Genomic DNA, 27516 nt, shown 5'->3' with positions numbered 1-27516 from the left:
CTAGCTCTGTCTCTCTTTTTGTCTTTTTCTTACGCTCTCAGTTTATTAAAACAAAACAAAAACAAGAAGGGCAAAGCCCATACGACTCACATGCTTGACCTTGACCTTTACATGACCTTGACCTTCAGGGTGAAATAACTAAACCTAGCAATGACATCATACACTAAGAACTGCTTTACACATTTTTCCTACCAAAATACATGTGACCTTGACCCAAGGTCAAGGTCATCCAAGGTCATGCAACACAAAGCTGTTCATTCAAGACATAGGAAGTACAATGGTGCTTATTGGCTCTTTCTACCATGAGATATGGTCACTTTTAGTGGTTCACTACCTTATTTTGGTCACATTTCATAAGGGTCAAAGTGACCTTGACCTTGATCATATGTGACCAAATGTGTCTCATGATCAAAGCATAACATATGCCCCACATAATTTTTAAGTTGAAACAGTTATCTTCCATAGTTCAGGGTCAAGGTCACTTCAAAATATGTATACAATCCAACTTTGAAGAGCTCCTGTGACCTTGACCTTGAAGTAAGGTAAACCAAACTGGTATCAAAGATGGGGCTTACTTTGCTCTATATATCATATATAGGTGAGGTATTCAATCTCAAAAACTTCAGAGAAAATGGGAAAAATGAGAAAAATAGCTGTTTTTTAGGCAACATTTATGGCCCCTGCGACCTTGACCTTGAAGCAAGGTCAAGATGCTATGTATGTTTTTTGGGGCCTTGTCATCATACACCATCTTGCCAAATTTGGTACTGATAGACTGAATAGTGTCCAAGAAATATCCAACGTTAAAGTTTTCCGGACGGACGGACGGACGTCCGGACGGACGGACGGACGGACGACTCGGGTGAGTACATAGACTCACTTTTGCTTCGCATGTGAGTCAACAAGTCGCGTAAGGCGAAAATACAACATTTAGTCAAGTAGCTGTCGAACTCACAGAATGAAACTGAACGCAATGCAACGCAGCAAGACCGTATACTCGTAGCATCGTCAGTCCACCGCTCATGGCAAAGGCAGTGAAATTGACAAGAAGAGCGGGGTAGTAGTTGCGCTGAGAAGGATAGCACGCTTTTCTGTACCTCTTCGTTTTAACTTTCTGAGCGTGTTTTCAATCCAAACATATCATATCTATATGTTTTTGGAATCAGGAACCGACAAGGAATAAGATGAAAGTGTTTTTAAATTGATTTGGAAAATTTAATTTTGATACTAATTTTTATATTTTTAATTTTCAGAGCTTGTTTTTAATCCAAATATAACATATTGATATGTTTTTGGAATCAGAAAATAATGGAGAATAAGATGAACGTAAATGTGGATCGTTTTATAAATTTTTTTTTTTTTACATTTTTCTGATTTTTAATGACCAAAGTCATTAATTAATTTTTAATTTAATTAAGCCACCAAGCTGAAATGTAATACCGAAGTCCGGGCTTTGTCGAAGATTACTTGACCAAAATTTCAACCAATTTGGTTGAAAAATGAGGGCGTGACAGTGCCGCCTCAACTTTCACGAAAAACCGGATATGACGTCATCAAAGACATTTATCAAAAAATGAAAAAAACGTCCGGGGATATCATACCCAGGAACTCTCCTGTCAAATTTCACAAAGATCGGTACAGTAGTTTAGTCTGAATCACTCTACACACACACACACACACAGACACACACACACACACACACATCCCTGCCTGTCTGCCTGTTCTTCTCTCTCTCTTAGGTTACTTTCACGGATTATGCAAAAAAGAAATATGCACGGCTGCTTCACACTTTTCTTGTTTTCTCTCTATTCTCAACCTTTGGTGTCTGTCTGCGTGTCTGCGTGTCTGTCTGTCTGTTTGTTTGTTGTCTGTCTGTCTGTCCTCTCTCTCTCTCTCTCTCTCCCCTTCTCTCTCTCCCCATCTCTCTCTCGCCATCTCTCTCTCTTTTTCGCTCTCTTCATCTCTCTCTCTCTCCCCTTTCTCTCTCTCCCCATCTCTCTCTCGCCATCTCTCTCTCTTTTTCGCTCTCTTCATCTCTCTTTCTCTCTCTCTCTCTCTCTCTCTCTCTTCTCTCTCTCTCTCTCTCTCTCTCTCTCTCTCTCTCTCTCTCTCTCTCTCTCTCTCTCTCTCTCTCTCTCTCTCTCTCTCTCTCTCTCTCTCTCTTACAGTCAGCATAATGTATTACAAATGATGGTTTATTCCTGCCAAATTTCGACCAAATGATTATCGAAGATGGTTATGCAAATAAGATGCAACAACGGAAAACAGACGAAATTAAACAGAGACCCCAAGCCCGTGACAGACAGACAGACAGACAGACAGACAGACAGACAGACACAGAGACTGAGACTGAGACTGAGACAGACAGACTAGACAAGCCGACAAACAAAAAAACAACATGAAAAGACACATGTAGGTGACGATGCTGATCCCAATACCGATGCCGATGTCGATGATGATGATGATGATGATGATGATGATGATGATGATGATGATGATGATGATGATGATGATGATGATGATGATGATGATATATCTCTTTATTTCCCTCTCTTGGAGAGTTTGCTGCGTGATAGCCTCTAACCCTATTCATTGTATAACAACGTTAAATCATCATCGTCATCTCTCTCTCCCGTTCTCTCTCTTGCCCCCCCCCTCTCTCTCTCTCTCTCTCTCTCTCTCATCTCTCTCTCGCCATCTCTCTCTCTCTCTCTCTTACACACTTTCTCTTTCCTACTCTCTCTCTGTTTTGTTCTCCTTTCTCTGTCAGATTTGTTTTAAACAAACACGTAGGAAAGAAATCTGCAGAGCTGTTGCAATTGTGTCTTTTATCTCTATCTCTTTCTATGATTTTTTTTCCCGGTTTTTGACTGTGTGCCTATCTGTCTGTCTTCCTCTCTCTCGCAGGTTACTGTCTGTCCGTATGTCTGTCCGTCTGTTTGTCCGTCTCTCTCACTCTGTCTCTGTCTTTCTTTCTTATTTAATTACCCCAACTCTCACTCTCTCTCTCTCTCTCTCTCTCTCTACAATTACAAATACAATTTTTGTATTAAACATGCCCCTCTCCTCTTTATTGGTATAATGTACACAAACCCTTTTCGAATGAAGGGACTTACAAACCAACCACTACATGTATTTAGATGTGTGATGATCTTGGCAATGTCTTGCTTGTTTGATTGATTTTCTTTAAAATGTAATGTATGGATTAGAGCATGATGTTGAGAAAGTGCAAGCTGCACTATACCACTTAATTCACATCAATCAACTCGCAATTTACCTCAATGTAATGCATTTTGTGTACATATGTATAATGTGTTTTCACTTTAGTTATCTGTTAAAATGTAGAATTTTAGTTATCTATTTTCTAATTTGTATCTTGTATTTTTTATTTCATTTTTTTAGTTAGTCCCTCTTTAGGGCGAGGGCTGGATGTAAAAAAGCAGACCACTGCTTAATCTACTACCCTCGTTAAATAAAGAATTGTCATTGTCATTGTCATTGTCTCTCTCTCTCTCTCTCTCTCTCTCTCTCTCTCTCTCTCTCTCTCTCTCTATCTGTCCCTCCGGCAGCACACATTTTTCGCTCCAGCAATTTACTTGAACAAGTGAAGAAAATGCCTGTCGTTGGACTACCAACTGCTGTGGAAGCTACCTTGACAGGCCTGCCAGCTGACCACTATGTCAAGTACTGGAAAGTCACCGGAGAATGAGAAGGAGCCACAGTCACACTTCAACTGCTCAGCACAGAGAACCAACAGGCCGCCATTTGCCGAGCTAGTCAACGCAACGTAAACAAAACCCCTTCGCAGCTCAGACGTGACAGACAATGATCCCAACAATTTAACAGCAAAGAGGTATGCGTTTCTTCTGTTGATACAGCTGATCGATCATCTGCGAAATCATGCCAGCACAACATCAGGCATAATTCACACAAACACGTACGACAAAGTTCCCGACGTTAGGCACAAACAGAAAATGAGACTACACGCCGGCGAACGCATTGACAGCGAGGCAAGCTGTGTTGTGAACATTGAAGCACGTGAATCACGGAGCCACATTCCATCCAAGCTGACGGAACCTGCCTTGCAGCAATCCGTTGACTCCACATGCGTGGCCACTGACAGTGACAAGGACAGATATTTTACGTCAGAGAGTGATACAGAGGAACCAGTGGAAAAGCAGTTGACTAAAGCTGAAAAGGATGCTTTGGAAAGGGAGTACAGCCTAGGGGAAGTAAAAGCACTTGCTTTAGAAATTACTACGAACCCCAGAACACGAAAGAAAGTGATTAGAATGGTGTACAATGCTTCATCCAAACAGCTGCTTGCAAAATCAGATGACTTCATGTTCACCTACGATTGTACCAAAGCTGAAACATTGTACTGGACGTTATTCAGGGACAAAGCAGACATGAGTTATGATGAATCAGAACGACTGGCATTTATTGAGGAGCCTGCGGATGTGCGACGAACACTGTACCTTATTGAGATAAATCATATCGCCAAGGATTTGCATGCACTGGTTACACTTCTCAGAGCCTACCTTCAGACTTGAACTTTGATCGCTGTTGTATTATATCACATTTACGTATCATTACATGCTGCTTCTCTTGCAAAACTCGTAAAGCACTACTACTATATTTTGCAGCTGATACTGGTAAAACGTTAATACTCTATGATTGTATTAAAACATTATTGTACATAATGCACTGGAAACATTTTCAAACATAATGTGGTTAACTTCTATTTCACCTCAATGAGCGAGGGCGGGATGAAAAAAAAAAGTAGTTTAGCATTTCCTATTCTGTTACAGTGTTAAGATAAAGATCAATTCAATTCAATTTAATTCAATTCAATTCAATACAATCATCTCTCCCTCATTCTCGTTCTCATAAATAGGACTCAAACCATACCGGCACGGTGGCCTAGTGGTAAGGCGTCCGCCCCGTGATCGGGAGGTCGTGGGTTCGAAACCCGGCCGGGTCATACCTAAGACTTTAAAATTGGCAATCTAGTGGCTGCTCCGCCTGGCGTCTGGCATTATGGGGTTAGTGCTAGGACTGGTTGGTCCGGTGTCAGAATAATGTGACTGGGTAAGACATGAAGCCTGTGCTGCGACTTCTGTCTTGTGTGTGGCGCACGTTATATGTCAAAGCAGCACCGCCCTGATATGGCCCTTCGTGGTCGGCTGGGCGTGAAGCAAACAAACAAACAAACAAGCACATTTCACTGCTGTACAGCATACATCGTCCCCAAATACCTGTGTCTGTGTGTCACCGACTTAGTTGCTCTGCAGAGTGTGTGTGTGTGTGTGTAATACTGCCTTGCTGCAGAGTTTGTGTTATACCGCTTTGCTCTGCTGAGTGTGTTTGTGTTAATTACGGTCTGTCTGTCTGTATATTCTTTTGTCTGTCCGTCTGTCACTCAAGGGTAAGGGGGTGTCCTTAACCTCTCCTTTGTTGTCTCGGTCTGTCTCTCTGTCTCTGTCTATCTGTCTATGTCGCTCTTTCTGACTCTCTCCCTCTCAGCGGAGATCAAAGCCAATGAAAAACACACATCTCTGAAGCAGTTTTAGCTTGTGCCTCCAAATGACTGCTGTACAACAACCAGACCCCATCTGACTGCTGTTTGGGAAACAGTCCCCAATTCACTGCTGTACACCATTTACGTATCATTACATGCTGTTTCTCTTTCGAAACTTGTAAAGCACTACTTCTATTTTGCAGCTGATACTGGTAAAATGTTAATACACTATGATTGTATTGAAACATTATTGTACATAAAGCACTGGAACATTTTCAAACATAATGTGGTTAACTTCTATTTCAACTCAATGGGCGAGGGCGGGATGGAAAAAAAACATTTTAGCATTTCTTGTTCTGTTACAGTGTTAAGAGAAAGATAAATTCAATTCAATTTAATTCAATTCAATTTAATACAACTCTCTCTCCCTCATTCTCATTCTCATAAATCAGACTCAAACCATCCGTTGTCAGGGTCGTGAATGCTAGCTACTGACTGGATTGGAAATACTCTTATGTCGCCTAGCGCCATATGTAACTGATGAAACCATTCATAGCACAGCGCAGAGCTATCGGTTTTTGGACGTCCCCATTTCACTGCTATACAGCAAACATCGTCCCCAAATAACTGTGTCTGTGTGTCACCGACTTAGTTGCTCTGCAGAGTCTGTGTGTGTAATACTGCCTTGCTCTGCTGAGTTTGTGTGTTATACCGCTTTGCTCTGCTGAGTGTGTGTGTTTGTGTTAATTACGGTCTGTCTGTATATTCTTTTGTCTGTCCGTCTGTCACTCAAGGGTAAACCGGCACGATTAGCTTAGTGGTAAGGCGTCCGCCCCGTGATCGGGAGGTCGTGGGTTTGAACCTCGGCCGGTGTCACGATTTCATCTTTCGCCTGTGTACATATTTCCCCCTCGATATTTACTCGAGACCGAAATGTTGTTTCCTGGTAAAATTAAGAAGAGAAATTATTTATGGACGAAAAGCATGTCAGTTTCTTGCATGTGAAAAAAATTGGTTGTGAAATTAAATAGATTTCACTCCCAAAATCGAATTCTTCGAAAACGTGTACCGAGTGGTTACGTCCCTTGAGTAAGAAGGGAAACATTTTAGGATGAATCAAATTTCTAAGTTAAATAAAATAATTGGTTGGACAAATTTGGCCCCATGAATGTAAGGTACACAAGGTCGCTCATCAGTACTATCGAAGGGTGTTTTTTTTGTTCAGTGTGGAGTTTATACTAGATCAACGAGGCCGAAAATCGAAATATCAACACGGCGAAAGATGAAAACGTCACACCGGGTCATACCTAAGACTTTAAAATTGGAAATCTAGTGGCTGATCCACATCCCATTTTGGTGCAATCCCATTTTGCCGCCGTCCCATTTTTTTCCCTATCCCATTTTCGCGACATTTCACAAGCCAAGCGTCATTTTATAAAATTTATAATTTTGGATGATTAATGAGATGAGGATGATTATAATGATGATGCTATGGATTTCCAATTTGGATTGAGACTACGTGACAGGGCATTTTACTAACATGTCATAACAATAGCGCGACATCCCATTTTGACACCATATCCCATTTGGCCGCCATGCCGTTTCACCGTATTCCATTTATCCCCCATCCCATTGTCGCGACATTTCACAAGCCAAGCGTCATTTTACTACCGTGTCATAACAATAGCACGTCATCCCATTTTGACACCATCCCATTTGGCCGCCATCACATTTTTTATTTATTCTTCTTGCCAAGCCTCACTATACTACTATACTGCGTTATTCAACTAGGAAGACATTCCGTTTAGGCCAAATTCCATTTTTGCCACAATCCAAAATGTCGCGAAATAGAGATGGCGGCAAAATGGGATGACAGCAAAACGGCATGGCGACAAAATGGAATGTGGCGCTAGTGGTTTGACACGGTGGTAAAATGACACATGGCCTATGAAATGTCGCAAAAATGGGATGGGGGCAAAATGGGATAACGGCGAAACGGGATTGCGCCAAAATGGGAAGTGGAGCTAATGGTACATGACATGGTGGTAAAATGACACTTGGCCTGTAAAATGTCGCAAAAATGGGATGGGGGCGAAATGGGCTAACGGCCAAACGGGATTGCGCCAAAATAGGATGTGGGGCTATTGGTACATGATATGGTGGTAAAATGACACTAGGCCTGAGAAATGTCGCCAAAATGGGATGGGGGCGAATTGGGATAACGGCGAAACAGGACTAATAGATCCCTTGACTTTGGGTAGTGCGACTCTGTCACTGCTAGCTTTCCACTCGGAGGAAGCGACCGGAATTTCCCAACGATGGGACATCCTAGTAATTAATTTTTTTTTTTTTAATTCCTAAAATTAACAGAGTCGCGCTACCCCAAAAGTCAAGGAATTTCGTGTTTGTCCCTTGACTTTGGAGATGACAAGAAAATATCGGGCGCAAAAACGTGATTTGTAAAATTTTTCACAACATATGTCGCCTAGCGCCATGTATGTGATGAAACCATTCATATAGCTCTGCGGGAGCTCTGCACTTTTGGACGTCCCCATTTCACTGCTGTACAGCAAACATCGTCCCAAAATACCTGTTTGTTTCTAAAAAAATCACGCTGGAGGTTGCATTTTATGTAATAACCTCCTGAAATGAGTTTTGACACTTTAGAATGGCATGTAAAATGACACATGGCCTATGAAATGTCGCAAAAATGGGATGGGGGCAAAATGGGATAACGGCCAAACGGGATTGCGCCAAAATGGGACGTGGAGCTAATGGTACATGACATGGTGGTAAAATGACACTTGGCCTGTAAAATGTCGCAAAAATGGGATGGGGGCGAAATGGGCTAACGGCCAAACGGGATTGCGCCAAAATGGGACGTGGAGCTAATGGTACATGACATGGTGGTAAAATGACACTTGGCCTGTAAAATGTCGCCAAAATGGGATGGGGCGAAATGGGTTAACGGCGAAACGGGATTGCGCCAAAATGGGATGTGGAGCTAATGGTACATGATATGGTGGTAAAATGACACTTGGCCTGAGAAATGTCGCCAAAATGGTATGGGGGCGAATTGGGATAACGGCGAAACAGGACTAATAGATCCCTTGACTTGGGGTAGTGCGACTCTGTCACTGCTAGCTTTCCACTCGGAGGAAGCGACCGGAATTTCCCAACGATGGGGCATCCTAGTAATGAATTTTTTTTTTTTTTTTTAATTCTTAAAATTAACAGAGTCGCGCTACCCCAAAAGTCAAGGAATTTCGTGTTTGTCCCTTGACTTTGGAGATGACAAGAAAATATCGGGCGCAAAAACGTGATTTGTAAAATTTTTCACAACATATGTCGCCTAGCGCCATGTATGTGATGAAACCATTCATATAGCTCTGCGGGAGCTCTGCACTTTTGGACGTCCCCATTTCACTGCTGTACAGCAAACATCGTCCCCAAATACCTGTTTGTTTCTAAAAAATCACGCTGGAGGTTGCATTTTATGTAATAACCTCCTGAAATGAGTTTTGACACTTTAGAATGGCATGTAAAATGACACATAACCTATGAAATGTCGCAAAAATGGGATGGGGGCAAAATGGGATAACGGCCAAACGGGATTGCGTCAAAATGGGACGTGGAGCTAATGGTACATGACATGGTGGTAAAATGACACTTGGCCTGTAAAATGTCGCAAAAATGGGATGGGGGCGAAATGGGCTAACGGCGAAACGGGATTGCGCCAAAATGGGATGTGGAGCTAATGGTACATGATATGGTGGTAAAATGACACTTGGCCTGAGAAATGTCGCCAAAATGGGATGGGGGCGAATTGGGATAACGGCGAAACAGGACTAATAGATCCCTTGACTTGGGGTAGTGCGACTCTGTCACTGCTAGCTTTCCACTCGGAGGAAGCGACCGGAATTTCCCAACGATGGGACATCCTAGTAATGAATTTTTTTTTTTTTAATTCTTAAAATTAACAGAGTCGCGCTACCCCAAAAGTCAAGGAATTTCGTGTTTGTCCCTTGACTTTGGAGATGACAAGAAAATATCGGGCGCAAAAACGTGATTTGTAAAATGTTTCACAACATATGTCGCCTAGCGCCATGTATGTGATGAAACCATTCATATAGCTCTGCGGGAGCTCTGCACTTTTGGACGTCCCCATTTCACTGCTGTACAGCAAACATCGTCCCCAAATACCTGTTTGTTTCTAAAAAAATCACGCTGGAGGTTGCATTTTATGTAATAACCTCCTGAAATGAGTTTTGACACTTTAGAATGGCATTTAACGCTCATTGAAGTTTTAACAAACTTTCTAACACCTAAAACATTCATAGCACCGATAACGTAATTCTAGCTCTGCACTTTGTGTACACATACGTCCCCATTTCACTGCTGTACAGCAAACATCGTCCCCAAATGTCTGTTTTTCTAAAAATCACGCTGGAGGTTGCATTTTATGTAATAACCTCCTGAAATGAGTTTTCACACTTTAAAATGGCATTTAACGCTCATTGAAGTTTTAAGAAACTTTCTAACACTTAAAACAAAAGAGACCCCAAATGCCTGTGTTTTGAGCAAGATGGCATTTTGATACACAGCCGACCCCAAATGACTGTAAAACCACCTATGTGTGTGTGTGTCTGTGTGTGTTTGTGTGTGAGAGTGTGTGTGTGTGTTTGTGTTCCTCGACGCGTGACAGTATCTGCCAATAAGTTGAACAAAAACAGGGTTCAAGTGAAACAAAAGCAGGAGGGGGACGGAAGACATGTTATGAACTCCGTTTTTTACTGCGAAATTTTGGCCTGGGAGAAGTCACCCCATCCTAAGTTTCTCTTCACCTACCCGTGAAATATGCTTGAGGGCTTGACTAGACAACCCGATTGCGCCCATTACACGGCATAAAGAGAGCACCGTTCAACCCGGCCGATTCCGCGGCTGACGTCACGCGTCCAAGGGAAGTAATTTTCGAGCGGGCTGCATTGACTCGGCCAAGAATGCAAATTTTCTTCGATTAAAGACATTGTAGCATGTCTAAAGTCTTCGGACTTGTGTTATCAAGCTGTCAAAATCACCAAGTAACTTTTAAGTATAGTTTCAGTTACATGATAACTCATTCTAAGGAACAGATTTTGAGAGCCACAACCCGACAGCTGCATTTTAATACTCACAACTGAAAGCCGAGGGAGTGGAATACCGAGATGAACAAACAGAACTGTGCATCCTCAAACCTGACATATTCATCCCAACATTTTATGAACTCAAAAATACAGAAAGTTGCTTTCACACGCCAGCTTTGATTGCCAGTGGTTATCCGCACGGAACTCGTGTGGTTATCAGAACGGAACCCGTGTTTCAAAGCATGGCTCCCTGTGTTGATTGTGATCTTATTTTCTCACTACCAAAATGATGACAAAAACGATGTTTGGTGGTTTGTTGTTAGACCAGCTTTTTTTGTCGGTCCTCGGGGGGCATATCGACTTTTGTTTCATATTTATTGACCGCGGCCTTCGGCCTTGGTCAATAAATATGAAACAAAAGACGATATGCTCCCCCTCGGACGACAAAAAAGCTGGTCTGTCAACAACCCATCAAACATCTTATATTATTTGAGGATGGTCCCCGACGCACTTACCATCAAAAGAACGGGTCCAATGACGCACTGATTTTGCCGTATCATGCGTATTGTCGGCGCTTATTTTCAGACTAAAATCTTCTGCCACATACACTTTCTAGAATTAATAGGTTGCGCTGCTGCGGAAACGTGCTGCGTATGCATGTCCAACTATTTCAGCTAACATAAACACAGAAGAAAGTCATTGGATGAATATTGGTTGCACCCATGGTGTGGTTAGTGCACTCGTTTAGTATAACACATATTTCCACACTAGAACCACTGTGATAAGCAGCTCATATTAAGTGGACATCTTGCTGACTTGCCGAGAGTATGTTAATATACCGAGAGAGAAATAGGGTGAAAGAGGGAGAGAGAGAGAGAGAGAGAGAGAGAGAGAGAGAGAGAGAGAGAGAGAGAGAGAGAGAGAGAGAGAGAGAGAGAGAGAGAGAGAGGGGAGCAGGACAGGGGGGGGGGGGGAGGTGCGACCAACATATATACAGATACAAACAGACAGACAGACAGACAGAGAAGGAGAGCATGCAACGTCATCCTCACATTAAAAGATAAAGATGAAACAGAAAAGGATGTACATATCTTACAACGCTGGCAACAACAAATAACTCAATACCATGATAGTACAGGAAAAAAAGAAAGTACTGATGGAATACATACGTCCCATCCACCTCAGTAGGGACCATCCACTGACAGATATAAGCAGAGCCAGGCGCAGTGTATTCCAGAGGGTAGTTGGGGCTGTATATGAAAGTATCAGCTTCCAACACTGTCGAACCACACACTACAAGGCAGAAGAATTTTGTTTTCTAAATGGTTAAGAAACGTGAAAGAAATATCGTCACGCTAAAAAGAACAATACATATCTCAGTGTTAGGCATTTATGTAGTAAAACTACAGGGGAAGCTACTGGAAGGGCATATATCACGTGGTAAAGAGTACAAACTCTCAGACCATCGGAAACCATTGCCACGGTAACGTAAGCAAAATTGCCGATCTCGTTTCTTGAGTTGGGCACTTTTTTATGATACAGGAAGACTTGTCTTGATAATGTGAAATTATGCAAAAGCTCTTTGTGGGATGTTGCGCAGTTTTTCTGATTGAAAATGTTGCTGTCAGCTCTCTATCGCAAGTTTATGCAGCTGTCACTGCTCGAGATAGGCAGTTTGCAACTTATAACTACAATGAGATTGTTCGGAAACCAAAGAAAGTTTTTGCGTTTTTCTCAAAATATCACAAAAATGACATAGGCAATTATTTTATAAGCGTGACGATATTTTCTTCCAAACCATGCGTGATATCACAATAATATGCAGAATACATCAACCTAATGAACAGAATCAAATATTTTAGTTTCAATTAGAGCAAATGACGTCGTTGAATTGTGTATGTCTTTTATTGGAAAATGGTCATGAGTTCAGGCACCAGAACGTCTGTTTACTTTTACATGGTATTTTGGTCAACTATAAAGTACTGGAGGTGAATATGTTTGACAAGAGAGATAAAAACAGACTTACACACTGGTGTGTTGAATTGCTGCAAGAAAAAAAGATGATTAAACAATAGAATCGTTTATGTAAAAAAACAAAGAAAAACATTACACAAAAAAAGAGGGAAATTTGGAGACATTTGCAGTTAAAGGCAGTGTTGGGGACGGGAAAAAGACGGGCAGTTAGAGTCGTCACACTTTACACAGTGGAACAGTAAATCTAAAAACAAAGATACTGCCGACGTTTCCAAATTCAGAATAAAAAAACCAAGAAAGGTAGGTTTGTTGGAACGCTTGTTATTGACAAAACATTCGTTCAAACTAAGTTATTGTTACATATTGTTTGTCTGGGCACTTTAAAGACCGTTTGGTCAATATAGTTGTGAATGTAACGTATTCTTTTTTCAATAACACACGTTCCAACAACCTACCTTTCTTGTTTTTTTGACAGTTAAACAGTTATTATGCAAAGCCGATCCTCTGTGTGGGGGAAGAATGGAGGTGTACGGAGTCAGGTGTAATAGGCGTGGGGCTTTCATGTATGCATATATTGACCAATGAGGGTGTGTGCACGTGTGCATACGTCTTTCTGATTAAGCTTAAAATGTGCCAGCAAAAATCCCCACGCCTATTACACCTGACTCCGTACACCTCCATTCTTCCCCCACACAGAGGATCAAGGCATGTATTTCTTAACTTCGTCAAAACTTAAAAAATGTGTCAGGAAAAAAAAACATGAAGGCACGCATCTGTTAACTTCATCATAGTTCCATTCCAAAGTGAATGGCACTTCATGAAAGAAAACTACATCCTAACCTGGGCATAGTCCGTGTAGATAGCACCATCCCAACCAATACCACCGTATTTACTGTCTGTGTGGGAACTGACGCTTAACTCGCCATATGGTACGCCAAACCATTTTTCTGGCACTGTATAAATGAAGATGAGAATATGAAATGACTGAAATAATTAGGGGACACAAGGTGAACAAGTTTCAAATAGAAAGTCAAGTATACATACATCTGTTGAAGAGGAGACAGGCAATGAAACATGCATGTCCATTGAATGCAACTTGTCAAATGAAAACACGCACACACACACGAACAAACACATGCATACACACACACACACACACACACACACACACACACACACACATACACACACAAAACACAGACACACACACACACACACACAAGGGCACACTACACACACACAAAAGCACACACACACACACACACACACACACATACACACACACATACACACACACACCCACCCACCCCCACACACATACACACACACACACACACACACACACACACACACACACACACACACACACACACACACACACACACACTAAACATGTCAGGCCATACATATAGTTGTCTTCTTCTTACTTCCTATTGATACCACAGGTCCCTGCTGAAACAACAACGTTATCATGGAGACAATAAGAAAACAATAGTTGCAAACATACACGATCAAAAGTGACCAATGCCAATGCAAATTCTGCTTCTGTCTGATTAAATACAATAAAACATTGAAACTTCCATGTCAGCAATAACCAAAGATACATCCAAACAAAGCGACAAACGGCAGACAAGCAAACAGGCACTCAAATAAAGGATATAGATGAGCAAAGCAATTACATAAACGGAGAAAGACTGACTGACTATTAGCGTTTAACGTCCTCTTAGACCAACTGGTCTATATTGGGACAGGTATTGGTAATACGCTGAAGATATGGTGTGATACTTTGATTCGAACAAGCCCGCTGTGGCTGTCTTCTTCAACACACCCGCATTGGGTTTGTCTCGTCAAAGTATCGACAAAACGATCATGGTAATCAGAGACGAGAGATGATGCATCCCTTCCTTCGTGTTCTCCAAGCCCTGAGACTTTCGCTGTAAACGTGGGATTTTTTTCGTGCGCATGTGTTCACACGGGGGTATTTGGACACCGAAGAGAGTTTGCACAAAGTTGACTCCGAGAAATAAATCTCTCACCGAACGTGGGGATCGAACCCACGCTGATATCGACCAACTGGCTACAAAGCCAGCGCGCTACCAACTGAGCTACGTTCCCGCCCCCCACCCCCCCCCCCCCCCCCCCCCCCCGGAGAGAGAGAGAGAGAGAGAGAGAGAGAGAGAGAGAGAGAGAGAGAGAGAGAGAGAGAGAGAGAGAGAGAGAGAGAGAGAGAGAGAGAGAGAGAGCGAGAGCGAGAGCGAGAGAGACTAAGACTGAGAAAGATAAGTCAGAGTTTTTTCAGGATAGAGAAATATCAAATTAAATCAAATCGAATGATATTTTTCGAGAGATGTGACATTAGTAATACAAAGAGGTGTTATTCAACCAGCATGTGTCCAGAGAGGGGACAACTCTAGTCACATATTTACACGGACATTCAAGTACAAAAAGGTAGAGAAAAACAAAAACATTTGAATATGTACACATTACAAATTATACGCAACTAATAACCGTAGGCAGAACAATGCTTAATAAACAAACATGCATGAACAAAATAATGTGTTATCAACACTTGGAGGCGTTTTTTTTGCATTTAGTCAAGTTTTGATTTCCTATATCTAATGAAATACTGATGCTTTGGACAGATATGAGACAAGAACTAAAATTAGGTCTTCTGTCATTGTGACTTATTGAGAGAGAGAGAGAGAGAGAGAGAGAGAGAGAGAGAGAGAGAGAGAGAGAGAGAGAGAGACAGACAGACAGACAGACAGAGACAGAGAGACAGAGACAGAGAGAGAGAGAGACTCACACACACACACACACACAGATAGAGAGAGAGAGAGTGAGAGAGACAGAGAGAGACAGATCAGAGAGAGAGAGAGCGAGAGAGAGAGAGAGAGAGAGAGAGAGAGAGAGAGAGACAGAGAGAGAGAGATAGAGTGACAGAGAGAGAGAGTGACAGAGAGAGAGAGAGAGAGACATAATAAATAATAATAAAGATAGCTTATATAGCGCCGCTTCACAAATTTAACTATGCTCTTAGCGCTGTACATCGAGATATAACAATTTCAATAATATAAATACAAAGATGATATTATAATAATACACATTTACAAATATCACTCACGTGCATACATCCTCGTGCACACCACGCGCATACACACTCCCACTCATTAACAAGTGCTTCCATCCCCCTGCCACTGAGATGTTCATATACTCCCCTGGACAAGCTCACACCATGTCCGTCTCCTCTATGGACTGTACATACACTCAGCAAGAAAAAGAAAGACTAAATGCAAATTTCATACAGAACCCTATAGCTCAATCAAAGCTGAAGCAACTATACATAAAAGACACATTCAAACAACAAATCTAACTTCACCTCTAACAGTCTATAAAGATGGCAAGGACAATTTACAAGGATTCGCGAAAAAGGTGCGTTTTAAGGGAACTGCGGAAAGAGTCCTTAGAAGCAGAATGGCGAACGGAGGAAGGGAGAGAATTCCAGACAATGGCAGCCGCAGAAGCAAACGAGCGATTTCCAAAAGAAGGCAAGCTTCGCTCGAGAGTTTCCAGTTTGCGACTGTCAGCGCGTGAGCGGAGGTTGTAGTCAGAGGGATTGTCATATGTGACGAGCAGTTCCTTGAGGTATTTAGGGCCATCTTCAAATTTGGCAGAGAAACAGATACAAGCAAGCTTGTATCTGATACGAGCGGACACGGGAAGCCAATGAAGGGAACGAAGAAGTGGTGTGACATGATCAAACTTCTTAGAACGATATATCAATTTGGCGGCAGAGTTTTGTACCTTTTGGAGTGACTCGACAAGTTTTTGATCACAGCCATAGAACAGGCTGTTGCAATAGTCTATTCTGGATAGAACTAGAGAACAGGCTAGAGTTTGAGCGGCTTGGGGGGTAAGATAGTGGCGGATAGAACTGATTTTCCTTACGTTACTGTACGCAATTGTGCGGATGTTTTGGACGTGCTGGGAAAGGTTGAGGAAGTGGTCGAAGGTAACGCCAAGATTAGTCACAGAAGAGACAAAGTTGACGTCGCTATCACCGACATGAATGCTAGAAGGCAAAGAATTTTCAGGGAAAGATCTGTACTGGGACCTGACAAGCATGGATTCAGTTTTCGAATCGTTTAGCTGTAGTTTGTTAGCCGTCATCCACGCCTTTACAGCAACAACACAGTCTTCCATTTCACTCACAGTGGTATCAATTTGATCAATCTCACTGTCTTTGTACAACTGGTTGTCGTCTGCAAAGGCGTGGTGATCGATAGGATACTGTTTGACGAGGTTAAAGAGGGGGTTCATGTACAAAACAAAAAGAACTGGACCCAGCACGGATCCCTGAGGAACACCGAACTGAAGGACTGTGGATTCTGAACTGATGCCGTTTACCACGACTGTTTGAATCCTATCCGACAGATAGGACTCAAACCAGGACAGTGCAGAACCTGTGATGCCAAAAGTTGCCTCAAGGCGGGCTGTCATAATTGAGTGGTCAATGGTGTCGAACGCAGCGGACAAATCGAGAAGCGTGAGAACAGACACTTTACCGTTATTGAGAGCCATCAGAAGGTCGTTTACAATTTTCAACAAAGCAGTTTCAGTGCTGTGGGCAGGTCTATAAGCCGATTGGAGGCTGCTGAGAAGATTGTTTGATGAGAGGTGGGCATTAAGTTGCAGCAAGACCAGTCTTTCCAAGATCTTTGAAAGAAACGACAAGTTCGAAACTGGTCTGTAGTTCTTTAAATCATTGCGGTCGAGGGATGATTTCTTTATCAGGGGTTTGACAAGAGCTTGTTTCATGACAGACGGGAAAGTGCCAGAGAGAATTGAACTATTCATGACGGAGGTAATGTGAGGTAACAGTGTCCAAACATTCAATCAGCAAATGTGATGGAAAAACATCAAGATCACAGGTTTTTGTACCAGACTTCAAAATCACTTTCTTCACATCGGACTCAGTCACAGGTTCAAACTGACAGAGAGGTTTGCCGTAAAAACAGCATCCAGCTTCAGATTATTGGGAGGGGGGTGTTTAGTCAAGATTGTCTCGAATGGTCTTTATTTTGTTCATGAAGTAGAGAGAGAGTGAGAGAGTGAGAGAGACAGAGAGAGAGACACACACACACAGATAGAGAGAGAGACAGATCAGAGAGAGAGAGAGCGAGAGAGAGAGAGACAGAGAGAGAGAGAGAGTTAGTTAGTTAGTTAGTTAGTTAGTTAGTTAGCTGTTGCTTTTCGGGTCCAGCGGACCATAATAGGCCAAATCAGGACCCCGAGAGAGAGAGAGAGAGAGAGAGAGAGAGAGAGAGAGAGAGAGAGAGAGAGAGAGAGAGAGAGAGAGAGAGAGAGAGAGAGAGAGAGAGAGAGAGAGAGGGAGAGAGAGAAAGGGAGAGAGAGAGAGGTGTAGACAGACGTTGTCAAAACTTACAGAGTGACCTGGCCATAACTTCTACTTCGCACAATTCAAACGTGGCTCCCCGTTTGTAAATTGTCACGTAGCGACCTCTCAGGACAGAGGAACAATTAAGGCGATAGACACTAAAACTGTCCATTCTTCCGTAGAAACACGTGCACAATGTTCCGTTGTCAATAGTGGAGCTTCCTACATGCTCGTAGTATCCCGGTCCAGGCGTATATCTCACAATTGTTTCTATTGGGTCATTGGAATCAATTTTGACGCACACGTTTCCACGGGGTCTCTCTGCAACAAGACAACAATATCAAGAATAACCCAAAATGGCCCTCTTTGCTTGTTGTTCTAAAATTGCAGCTAAAAGGCACCCTCCGCCTCCCGTAAACCATCATTCTATTTTTCTGACCACTGAGCTCACCGAGCCTTTACATACAGTACAAACATACTTTGATTTGAACTCTTACCGAAACAAAATTCTGGCTAATTTCCGTTGAAAGTTAAACATTGTCAAAGAATTTATTTCGTGCAGTTAGAAAGGAAGTATTGTATTGTAGCTGGAAATAGTACTGGAAATAGAGGAGTAGCGATTCTGTTTAAAAACATTTTTTTTTTAAATTACATAATGTTGTAAAAGATGATGACGGAAGGTTTGTGCTGGCCGATATCAGTTTCTTAAATAAACGCCTAACACTTGGAAATGTTTACGGCCCCAGTAGTGGTCATAACCGGGAGCATCGTGTTACTCCCCGTATCGTTACTCCCCCGGCTCGTTACTCTCCCGGCTTGTTACTAACCCTAACCCTAAAAACCCTAAGGGGGAGTAACGAGCCGGGGGAGTAACGATACGGGAGAGTAACGAGCTGACCCCGTCATCACCCTGACTTATTTGATAAATTGTTTGAGAAATGTGTTTCCTTTGATCACGAATTGATTGTTGTGGTTGGAAACTGGAATGGTGTACTAAACCCCAAGATGGATTCTAATCAGCCATCCAGAATATATCCAGATAGAAGCAGAACAGTAATATTTTAGAATTTATGGAGCAATATGACATGGTTGATGATTTTCGACATTTATATAAAGGTGCAGGACAGGACAGTATACCTGGAGGAGGCCTGTCTTGTGTGTGGCGCATGTTAAATGTCAAAGCAGCACCGCCCTGATATGGCCCTTCGTGGTCGGCTGGGCGTTAAGCAAACAAACAAAGTAGATTGGATTTGTTTCTTGTTTCAGAGCAATTGTTGCCTATGATGGATAATCTTTTGATTGATACTGGATATATCTCGGATCATTTACCTGTGTGCTTTTCACTAAAGACTATAAGACACATACCCATGCGGCGGTAAAACAATTGAAAAATGATAAAATTCCTAGGGCTGATGGTTATTCAGCAGAGTTGTTTTAATTTTTCTTCCAGGATTCGGGTCATTTTATGTTATAGTCGCTTAATTTTGTATTTTTAAAAGGAGAGATGTCTGTGACTCAGCGTCAAGGTATTATCACATGCATTCCTAAAGATGATAAAGATAAAATATATTAATTTGAAGAATTAGAGACCAATTACATTGTTAAATGATTTTAATTAAGTGTTGTTGACTATGAATGTATATGTAAATGCTTGTATCTATATAACTGTCTTTTGACTTTAAATTTGTCAAGCGCAAAGAGCATAAATGTAAAGTTATGGTGTTGCGCTATATAAATGCTCATTTATTATTCTTATTCTTATTCTTATTCTTATTCTTATTATTTATATTATTATTATTATTATTATTATTATTATTATTATTATTATTATTATTATTATTATTATTATTATTATTTAAGTTATTGAGACATCCCAGTGCACTAAGGGATTTATAGAGCAAATCGAGAAAATTCATTATTGAACGAAGCGCATAGCGCTGAGTTCAATAATTATTTTCGAGATTTGCTCTATAAATCCCTTAGTGCACTGAGATTGTTTCAATAACGATATTGTCAGTACCGCCATAGAAAAAAGAAGATTCCAAGTGCACATTTTGCAACGCGCATTTGAATAGGCATAACTGTGTGGTCAGGTCGTGTACAGTAAAGATCTACTTTTGTGTGGGGTGTCTCAAGTGTGTCGTGCTTTCGTCACACGCATTTTAATTTATGTTGGTAAATTCCAGTGTAGCGTTAATCTGAACAGTGATGATCTTTCAGAGAGACCTCATTTGAACTCGGAGAAAGGACTGTGCGCTTCATTATTTGCGATTCGAAACCTCCAGTCGAGCTTCGACGGATTGACTGTGCGGAGTGACTCCCCTTGAATTGACTCGAAGCGCCGGGTCTCGACGGTTCGCACATTTTCAAAACAAATGTGGCATATTTCTCGTGTTGTATCTTCACTCATCGGGGAGTCTGATACTAAATATGAACGGTAAGAATGCTCTGAACCCTACACGTATTATATCCCCATCGTTTTTTCGTTCACATTTGCCCAACATGTTAATTTGCTGAGCGGGGTTAATGTCGTCTGCTAGGCTACCTGCTAACCTTACCTGGGCAATGGAACCACTGCATGAGTCTGCACGCATGAGGCAGGCCGCTGGTAATAAATCTATATATGGTAAGAACGTTCTGAACCTTACACGTTTTCGATTACGATTGTTCTTGCCTTGAAATAATAATTCGGAAACCATTCATTTACTGAACTGATGTAGTCGTATCTGTGTAGTCTGCTACAGAGTCGATCGAGTCAGTCTTCCAAACTGGTCTAGCTGGTACGTTATCGGAATAACACTTGTGTTTTCTGTTAGCCGCTGGGAATTGTATACTAACTCATCATTTGGTAATGTGGATGATAAGCTACATGCCACTAACACGGCATATGAGAAGAATCTATGCAAGTCGGCGAAAATTAGATGAAACACAGCGGCTTCTATTTTTTAGATCACTGGCACTGGCACAGGCACATGCAATCTGTCAGAAAAAAAACCCACTTCTGCTTTAATTGAGAAGCAGGGAATTTATGGTCATTTGGTATTGTGGAGAATATAAGCTACATGTCATTAATTAATTCTGAGGATGAGAGCACAGTCTCGCTTAGGCAAAGGGCGGAAGAATACGCTCTGTGGAAAAGTTAGCGCACTCCAAGAGTGCGCTAACAGTTTTAGCGCATCGCCATTAGCCAATCAACTGGTTCACATCAGTCATGTGACACCAGTACTTACTGACAATTATTATTATTATTATCTAAGTTATTGAGACATCCCAGTGCACTAAGGGATTTATAGAGCAAATCGAGAAAATTCATTATTGAACGAAGCGCATAGCGCTGAGTTCAATAATTATTTTCGAGATTTGCTCTATAAATCCCTTAGTGCACTGGGATTGTTTCAATAACGATATTATCAGTACCGCCATAGAAAAAAGAAGATTCCAAACGCACACTTTGCTACGAGCATTTGAATAGGCATAACTGTGTGGTCATGTCGTGTAGAGTAAGATCTACTTTTGTGTGGGGTGTCTCAAGTCGTGCTTTCGTCACACGCATTTTAATTTCTGTTGGTAAATTCCAGTGTAGCGTTAAGCTGAACAGTGATGATCTTTCAGAGAGACCTCATTTGAACTCGGAGAAAGGACTGTGCTCTTCATTATTTGCGATTCGAAACCTTCAGTCGAGCTTCGATGGATTGACTGTGCGGAATGACTCCCCTTGAATTGACTACCCCACGAAGGACTCGACGGTTCGCACATTTTCAAAATAAATGTGGCATATTTCTTGTGTTGTATCTTCACTCATCGGGGAGTCTGATACTAAATATGAACGGTAAGAATGCTCTGAACCCTACACGTATTATATCCCCATCATTTTTTCGTTCACATTTGCCCAACATGTTAATTTGCTGAGCGGGGTTTATGTCGTCTGCTAGGGCAATCACACCACTGCATACAGTCTGCACTGACTGAGTCTGCACGCACGAGGCACGCTGGTAATAAGTCTTATAATGGTAAGAACGTTCTGAACCCTACACGTTTTCGATTACGATTGTTCTTGCCTTGAAATAATAATTCGGAAACCATTCATTTACTGAACTGATGCAGTCGTATTTCAGTGTAGTCAGTGCGGCTACGTATGACAGAGTCGATCGAGTCAGTCTTCCAAACTGGTCTAGCTGGTACGTTATCGGAATAACACTTGTGTTTTCTGCTAGCGTGTGGGAATATTATATTAACTCATCATTTGGTAATGTGGATGATAAGCTACATGCCACTAACACGATGAGAAGAATATATGCAAGTCGGCGAGAATTAGATGAAACACAGCGGCTTGTATTTTTAGATCAGTGGCAGCCGCACTGTGGCACAGGCACATGCAATCTGTCAGAAAAAAACCCACTTCTGCTTTAATTGAGAAGCAGGGAATTTATGGTCATTTGGTATTGTGGAAAATATAAGCTACATGTCAGTAATTAATTCTGAGGATGAGGGCACAGTCTTGCTTAGGTAAAGGGCGTAAGAATACGCTCTGTGGAAAAGTTAGCGCACTCCAAGAGTGCGCTAACAGTTTTAGCGCATCGCCATTAGCCAATCAACTGGTTCACATCAGTCATGTGACACCAGTACTTACTGACAATTATTATTATTATTATTATTTAAGTTATTGAGACATCCCAGTGCACTAAGGGATTTATAGAGCAAATCGAGAAAATAATTATTGAACTCAGCGCTATGCGCTTCGTTCAATAATGAATGTTCTCGATTTGCTCTATAAATTTCTTAGTGGACTGGGATTGCTTGAATAACAATATTGTCAGTACCGTCAGAGAAAAAAAAATTCTTCTTCTCTTCTTCTTCTTCGTTCGTGGGCTGAAACTCCCACGTACACTCGCGTTGTTTGCACGAGTGGAATTTTACGTGTTTGACCGTTTTTTACCCCGCCATTTAGGCAGCCATACGCCGTTTTCGGAGGAAGCATGCTGGGTATTTTCGTGTTTCTATAACCCACCGAACTCTGACATAGATTACAGGATCTTTTTCGTGCGCGCTTGGTCTTATGCTTGCGTGTACACACGGGGGTGTTCGGACACCGAGGAGAGTCTGCACACAAAGTTGACTCTGAGAAATAAATCTCTCGCCGACTTCCACATCCTGGTCTAGATCTAGCTGATACGTTATCGGAATAACACTTGTGTTTTCTGTTTGCCACTGGGAATTGTACACTAACTCATCATTTAGTAATGTGGTTAATAAGCTACATGCCACTAACACGGCGTATGAGAAGAATCTTTGCAAGTCAAAACGAGAAGAGACCATTTGTGGAAGAGATACAGCCGCTTCTATTTTTAGATCAGTGGGCTTAACTGTGGCACAGGCGCCTGCGATCTGCCAGGAAAAAAAACTTCTGCTTCGAGCCGCAGGAAATGTATGGTTATTTTTTGGTAAAGTGAAGAATATAAGCTACATGTCATTAATTAATTCTGAGGATGAGAGTACAATCTCGCTTTGGCAAAGGGCGTAAGAATACGCTCTGTGGAAAAGTTAGCGCACTCCAAGAGTGCGCTAACAGATTTAAGCGCATCGCCATTAGCCAATCAACTGGTTCACATCAGTCATGTGACACCAGTACTTACTGACCAATATCATTGTTATTATTATATAAAATAGCATCATCTTGCATAGCGGAAAGAATTAAGACTATTTTGCTAAAACTTATTCATGAGGATTAAACTGGTTTTCTGAAGGATATATTTATTGGAGAAAGCATTCGACAGTTTTATAACATGTCATTGTATACTTTAAAATAAAAACAAATACCTGGACTGCTTTTCATGGTCGACTTTGCGAAGGCGTTCGATAGTATCACATGGCCTTTTATTGAAAAATCCCTTAAAAAAATTAGTTTTGGGGATGACATAAGACGATGACATAAGTTCTTGTTATTGTAATATTAAATCGTGTATGAATGTGAATGGTCAGTATTCCAAGTGGTTGAGCGTAGAGTGTGGTACCAGATTAACTCACCGATTAATTTTATGAATTCACCAGATCCTCAGAAACAGTTTCTCGGTGAATTGAATTAACTACTCTATTCTTTTTTATGGGATGAAAAAAAAGATCAAATTAAAAGAACAATAGTTGTACAGCCATATGAAAATGGTGGACTGAAGATGGTGGATGTCTATTGCTACTTAGCTGTTTTAAAATTGACATGGTTAAAAAGGATTTTGTTGAATACTGGGAAGATTGTACATATTTTTGGCTCACGTAAGTGTAGCCTATGCGTTCGTAACTCTGTCTGTCTGTGCGTGCGTGTGTGTGTGTGTGTGTGTGTGTGTGTGTGTGCGTGTGTATGTCTGTGGTAGAAACTTTAACATTTGACTAAACACCGAAATACTCATTTCACCTGGTTATTTTTCAAGCAACATCTTCAAAGTATTGAACCAATGATCAACATTTTGTCGGCATGTGTGTAGTTAAAGTGTGTATCCACAGAAAACGGGTGGTGGCAGCTGACCGGTTTGTGTCGTGTGTGGTATGTAGACCAGGTTAGTCAAGACCAGGTTAGGTAGGGGTCGCGCTAAGGATTGTGGGAAAAGACTCACTTTCCAGTTCTCACCTCTGCATTCGATTCGCCGATTCGGGGAAGACGATTTCACATTGTTCGATTTCTTAGCTCAAGAAAAATAGATAAAGAAGATACCAAAGCCAAAGGAGCGTGTTTCCAGTGTCTGCGCAGGGAAGATCAGCTGTCGAAAGCGCAGTGTCGATCTGGCTGAGTCGTGTCCCCAGTAACAATGTAAGTACAGACAGATCTAGTGTCTCCCACTCATAAAGCGTGTCACATAAGCTTACTGATCATTTGTTTTGTTTAATTTCTTTCTATTTCAGCAGACACGGATATGAAAAACAGTGCTAGGCAGTCACCTCCAGTGAAATTAGTTGATCTAAACTGCCTGTAATGTTTGGATGTCTTTGTTCTTGGTTCGATTTATGTGAATTTCAAGACTTGCAGTAGAGTCTTAAGTTTACTCTGCCCGAATAAAACTGTCTACTATTTACTTGAACATGCAGATATAAGGAAACGGGATGAATCTGTTCTCAAAGTCAAAATTATTACGATTTTGCCTCAGTTTCAAAACATGCTCTGTCATGGTTCTGTCTGTAAAATGTGGTGCCTTTCTTCAGACAATTTGTGAATGCTAGATCTAGATCTGTATCGCGTTTCTTTACAGACTCCTCTCTTTGATTGTACTATTTGCTGTTTACGCACTAAGCTTATCACGATTCGTTTGGTAAACGTTTGATAAACTCACCTTGCAACAGCTTCCTTGGCTTTGTTGGCATTTTTTGTTCAAGGCAGCACAACGTAAGATTAGCTACTGTTGGACAGCAGGTAGAATGCGAGTTTTGAGACAACGACAGTCGTCCAAAGAAAGCTTGCTGTGGAATTTTGTTCTACATAATGGCACATGTGATTCTGTATTTTTCATCGGTAAATGTTAATGGTTTATTTTTTGCTCTGTTGATTTCTTCCTTCTGAGTTGATCGTGATCATTCAAACAAGACCATCAGATAGCAAGGGTGGATCCAGGAAAGGGGGGCACACCCAAACGGTTTTTCACGAACTTGAAGGCGCGAAGCGCCTGAATTGAGGGTGCAAAGCGCCCGAAAATGCCAGGGTGGGTCTCTGGATCTGGATCTGGATAACCCGCCTGGGTTGGTGGTTGGCGGGTGCGCCACAGGAGCCGACGACGACTATCAACGTGACGTTTTTTTTGGGTGTGCGCATCTAAAAGAGTCTTAAAAGTTCACTGTACACAAGGTGGATGTAGTGTACAACTCCAGCTGGTCTTCTTGCTGCTGTACTTGCGGTTTTAGTCCGTTTGCCCTAGAATGTAGGCTTTTCAAGCACAGTTAAAAAATGCTATGTTACAATGTTAAAAACTGGATAAAAACTACTGAGGCTCTCACACTGGTTTCGGGCATGGACCCCCCCCCCCTCCCCTGAATCTCTCTCTTTCCCTATAGCTCTTTCTCACTAGCGAGGCCGGAGGTGTGCACGAGTTTCGTCCCTTTGGTTCGGTAAGTTCCGGTTAAGATAGAGGCGGCAGTCGAGCGCATGAACGTGAAAGAATTGAAAGATTTTCTTCGGAAACATGGCCAACTTGTCAGTGGAAAAAAAGAAGAATTAGTGCGCAGAGCAAGAGGCACGTTTCAGCTGCGAAAAGATGGCAAGGATGCTATCGATAATGCTGTGGAAACAAATGATTCAAGTTAGCATTTGACAGACCACTTCGACTGTCAGTGTCACGAACTTGTAGCCTATATGTGTTAAATGTTATCAATAATTATTGAGCACACGCGGAATTTGTGCGTGAATCAGTGAGTCCTTTTGATGCTTGGTAGTCATGCATTTATTGTTGTTAACTGGATGTGCGTGTTGTCTAAGGCTAATGTCAGACGGAGCTCGCAAAACACGAAACAAAAGCCGAACAAAAGCAAAACAACACACAAAAGCACCATGTTTTGCTTTTGTTCGGCTTTTGTTTCGTGTTTTGCGAGCTCCATCTGACATTAGCCTAAGAGCAGTTTCACATTACCAGTTCATGGCTCTTTAATGTTACTTCAGTTGTTTTACTTTACATTGTTTACCAACTTTGTTAAACTGCTATTGTTTGTATATGTTTTAGATAAATAAAACCCAAACTGTATCAACTGCGTCTGTTGAAGTGTGTGTGATTATCTGTAAAACAAGTCATTCATCAAGCTTCAGATTCATCATGTCTTTATTCTTTGAATACATATATAATTATATAATACACTGCATTGTCGTTCCTCGGCAAATATTTCAGCCAACTGTGAATAAAAAACAAAATGTAATCACACACAGGTAATAAATATTTTTCCCTTAAAAACATAAAAAGCATAGATACACACCACACAAACCCTATTTATAATTTCATGTACATAATCCCACGTTACAAAATAGTGCACTCCTTACAACACACGCTCACACCTGGTTGGTTTGCGTTCAACTTCTCAAACATATTCAGGCATGAAAATTCTCCGTATTTTCCGTATTTTTGAAAAAAATAAACCGTATTTTTTTTATTTTCCGTATTTTTCCTTTTTTTAAATTTTTTTTTATTTTTAAATTTTTTTTTTTTCCTAGTCATAGTTATAGTAAAATAGTTTTGGGGCCATGTTTGAATCCAATTTTAAGGCTCAGATAGCCCCAGATTGCACCAAATTGCACCCTTGAAGAAAAAAATTTCTGGGGGGGCATGCCCCCGGACCTCCCTTGAAGTCTTGGCCCTTTGCGCCTGCGAAACTTGGCGCTACGCGCCTGCGAAACTTGGCGCTACGCGCCTTCGAATTTTTTTTCAGTCTTTTTTTTTCAGTTTTCATGCCTGATATTTTAACTGGATACAAAAATTTGGAGTACAAACCAGCATCAGTTTTCATGCATACTAGTTTTATAATTTCTGTCTTCCATG

General features: G+C 41.4%; 1 protein-coding gene across 1 annotated transcript in view; it reads right to left on the bottom strand.

Annotated features, from left to right (window-relative positions):
- Positions 1 to 27516, bottom strand: part of LOC138974544 (uncharacterized) — a 220558-nt gene that overhangs the window by 151649 nt on the left and 41393 nt on the right. The window contains exons 19-22 of the mRNA XM_070347259.1: positions 18065 to 18337; positions 13459 to 13571; positions 12671 to 12689; positions 11814 to 11937 (exon numbers count right to left, since the gene is read on the bottom strand). Of these exons, the coding sequence (XP_070203360.1) occupies positions 11814 to 11937; positions 12671 to 12689; positions 13459 to 13571; positions 18065 to 18337 (529 nt within the window). The remainder of the gene's footprint in view (positions 1 to 11813; positions 11938 to 12670; positions 12690 to 13458; positions 13572 to 18064; positions 18338 to 27516) is intronic.

This window comes from Littorina saxatilis, linkage group LG8, assembly GCF_037325665.1.
Source record: "Littorina saxatilis isolate snail1 linkage group LG8, US_GU_Lsax_2.0, whole genome shotgun sequence".
Lineage (NCBI taxonomy): Eukaryota > Metazoa > Mollusca > Gastropoda > Littorinimorpha > Littorinidae > Littorina > Littorina saxatilis.
This window is presented reverse-complemented; position numbering and strand designations above follow the sequence as displayed.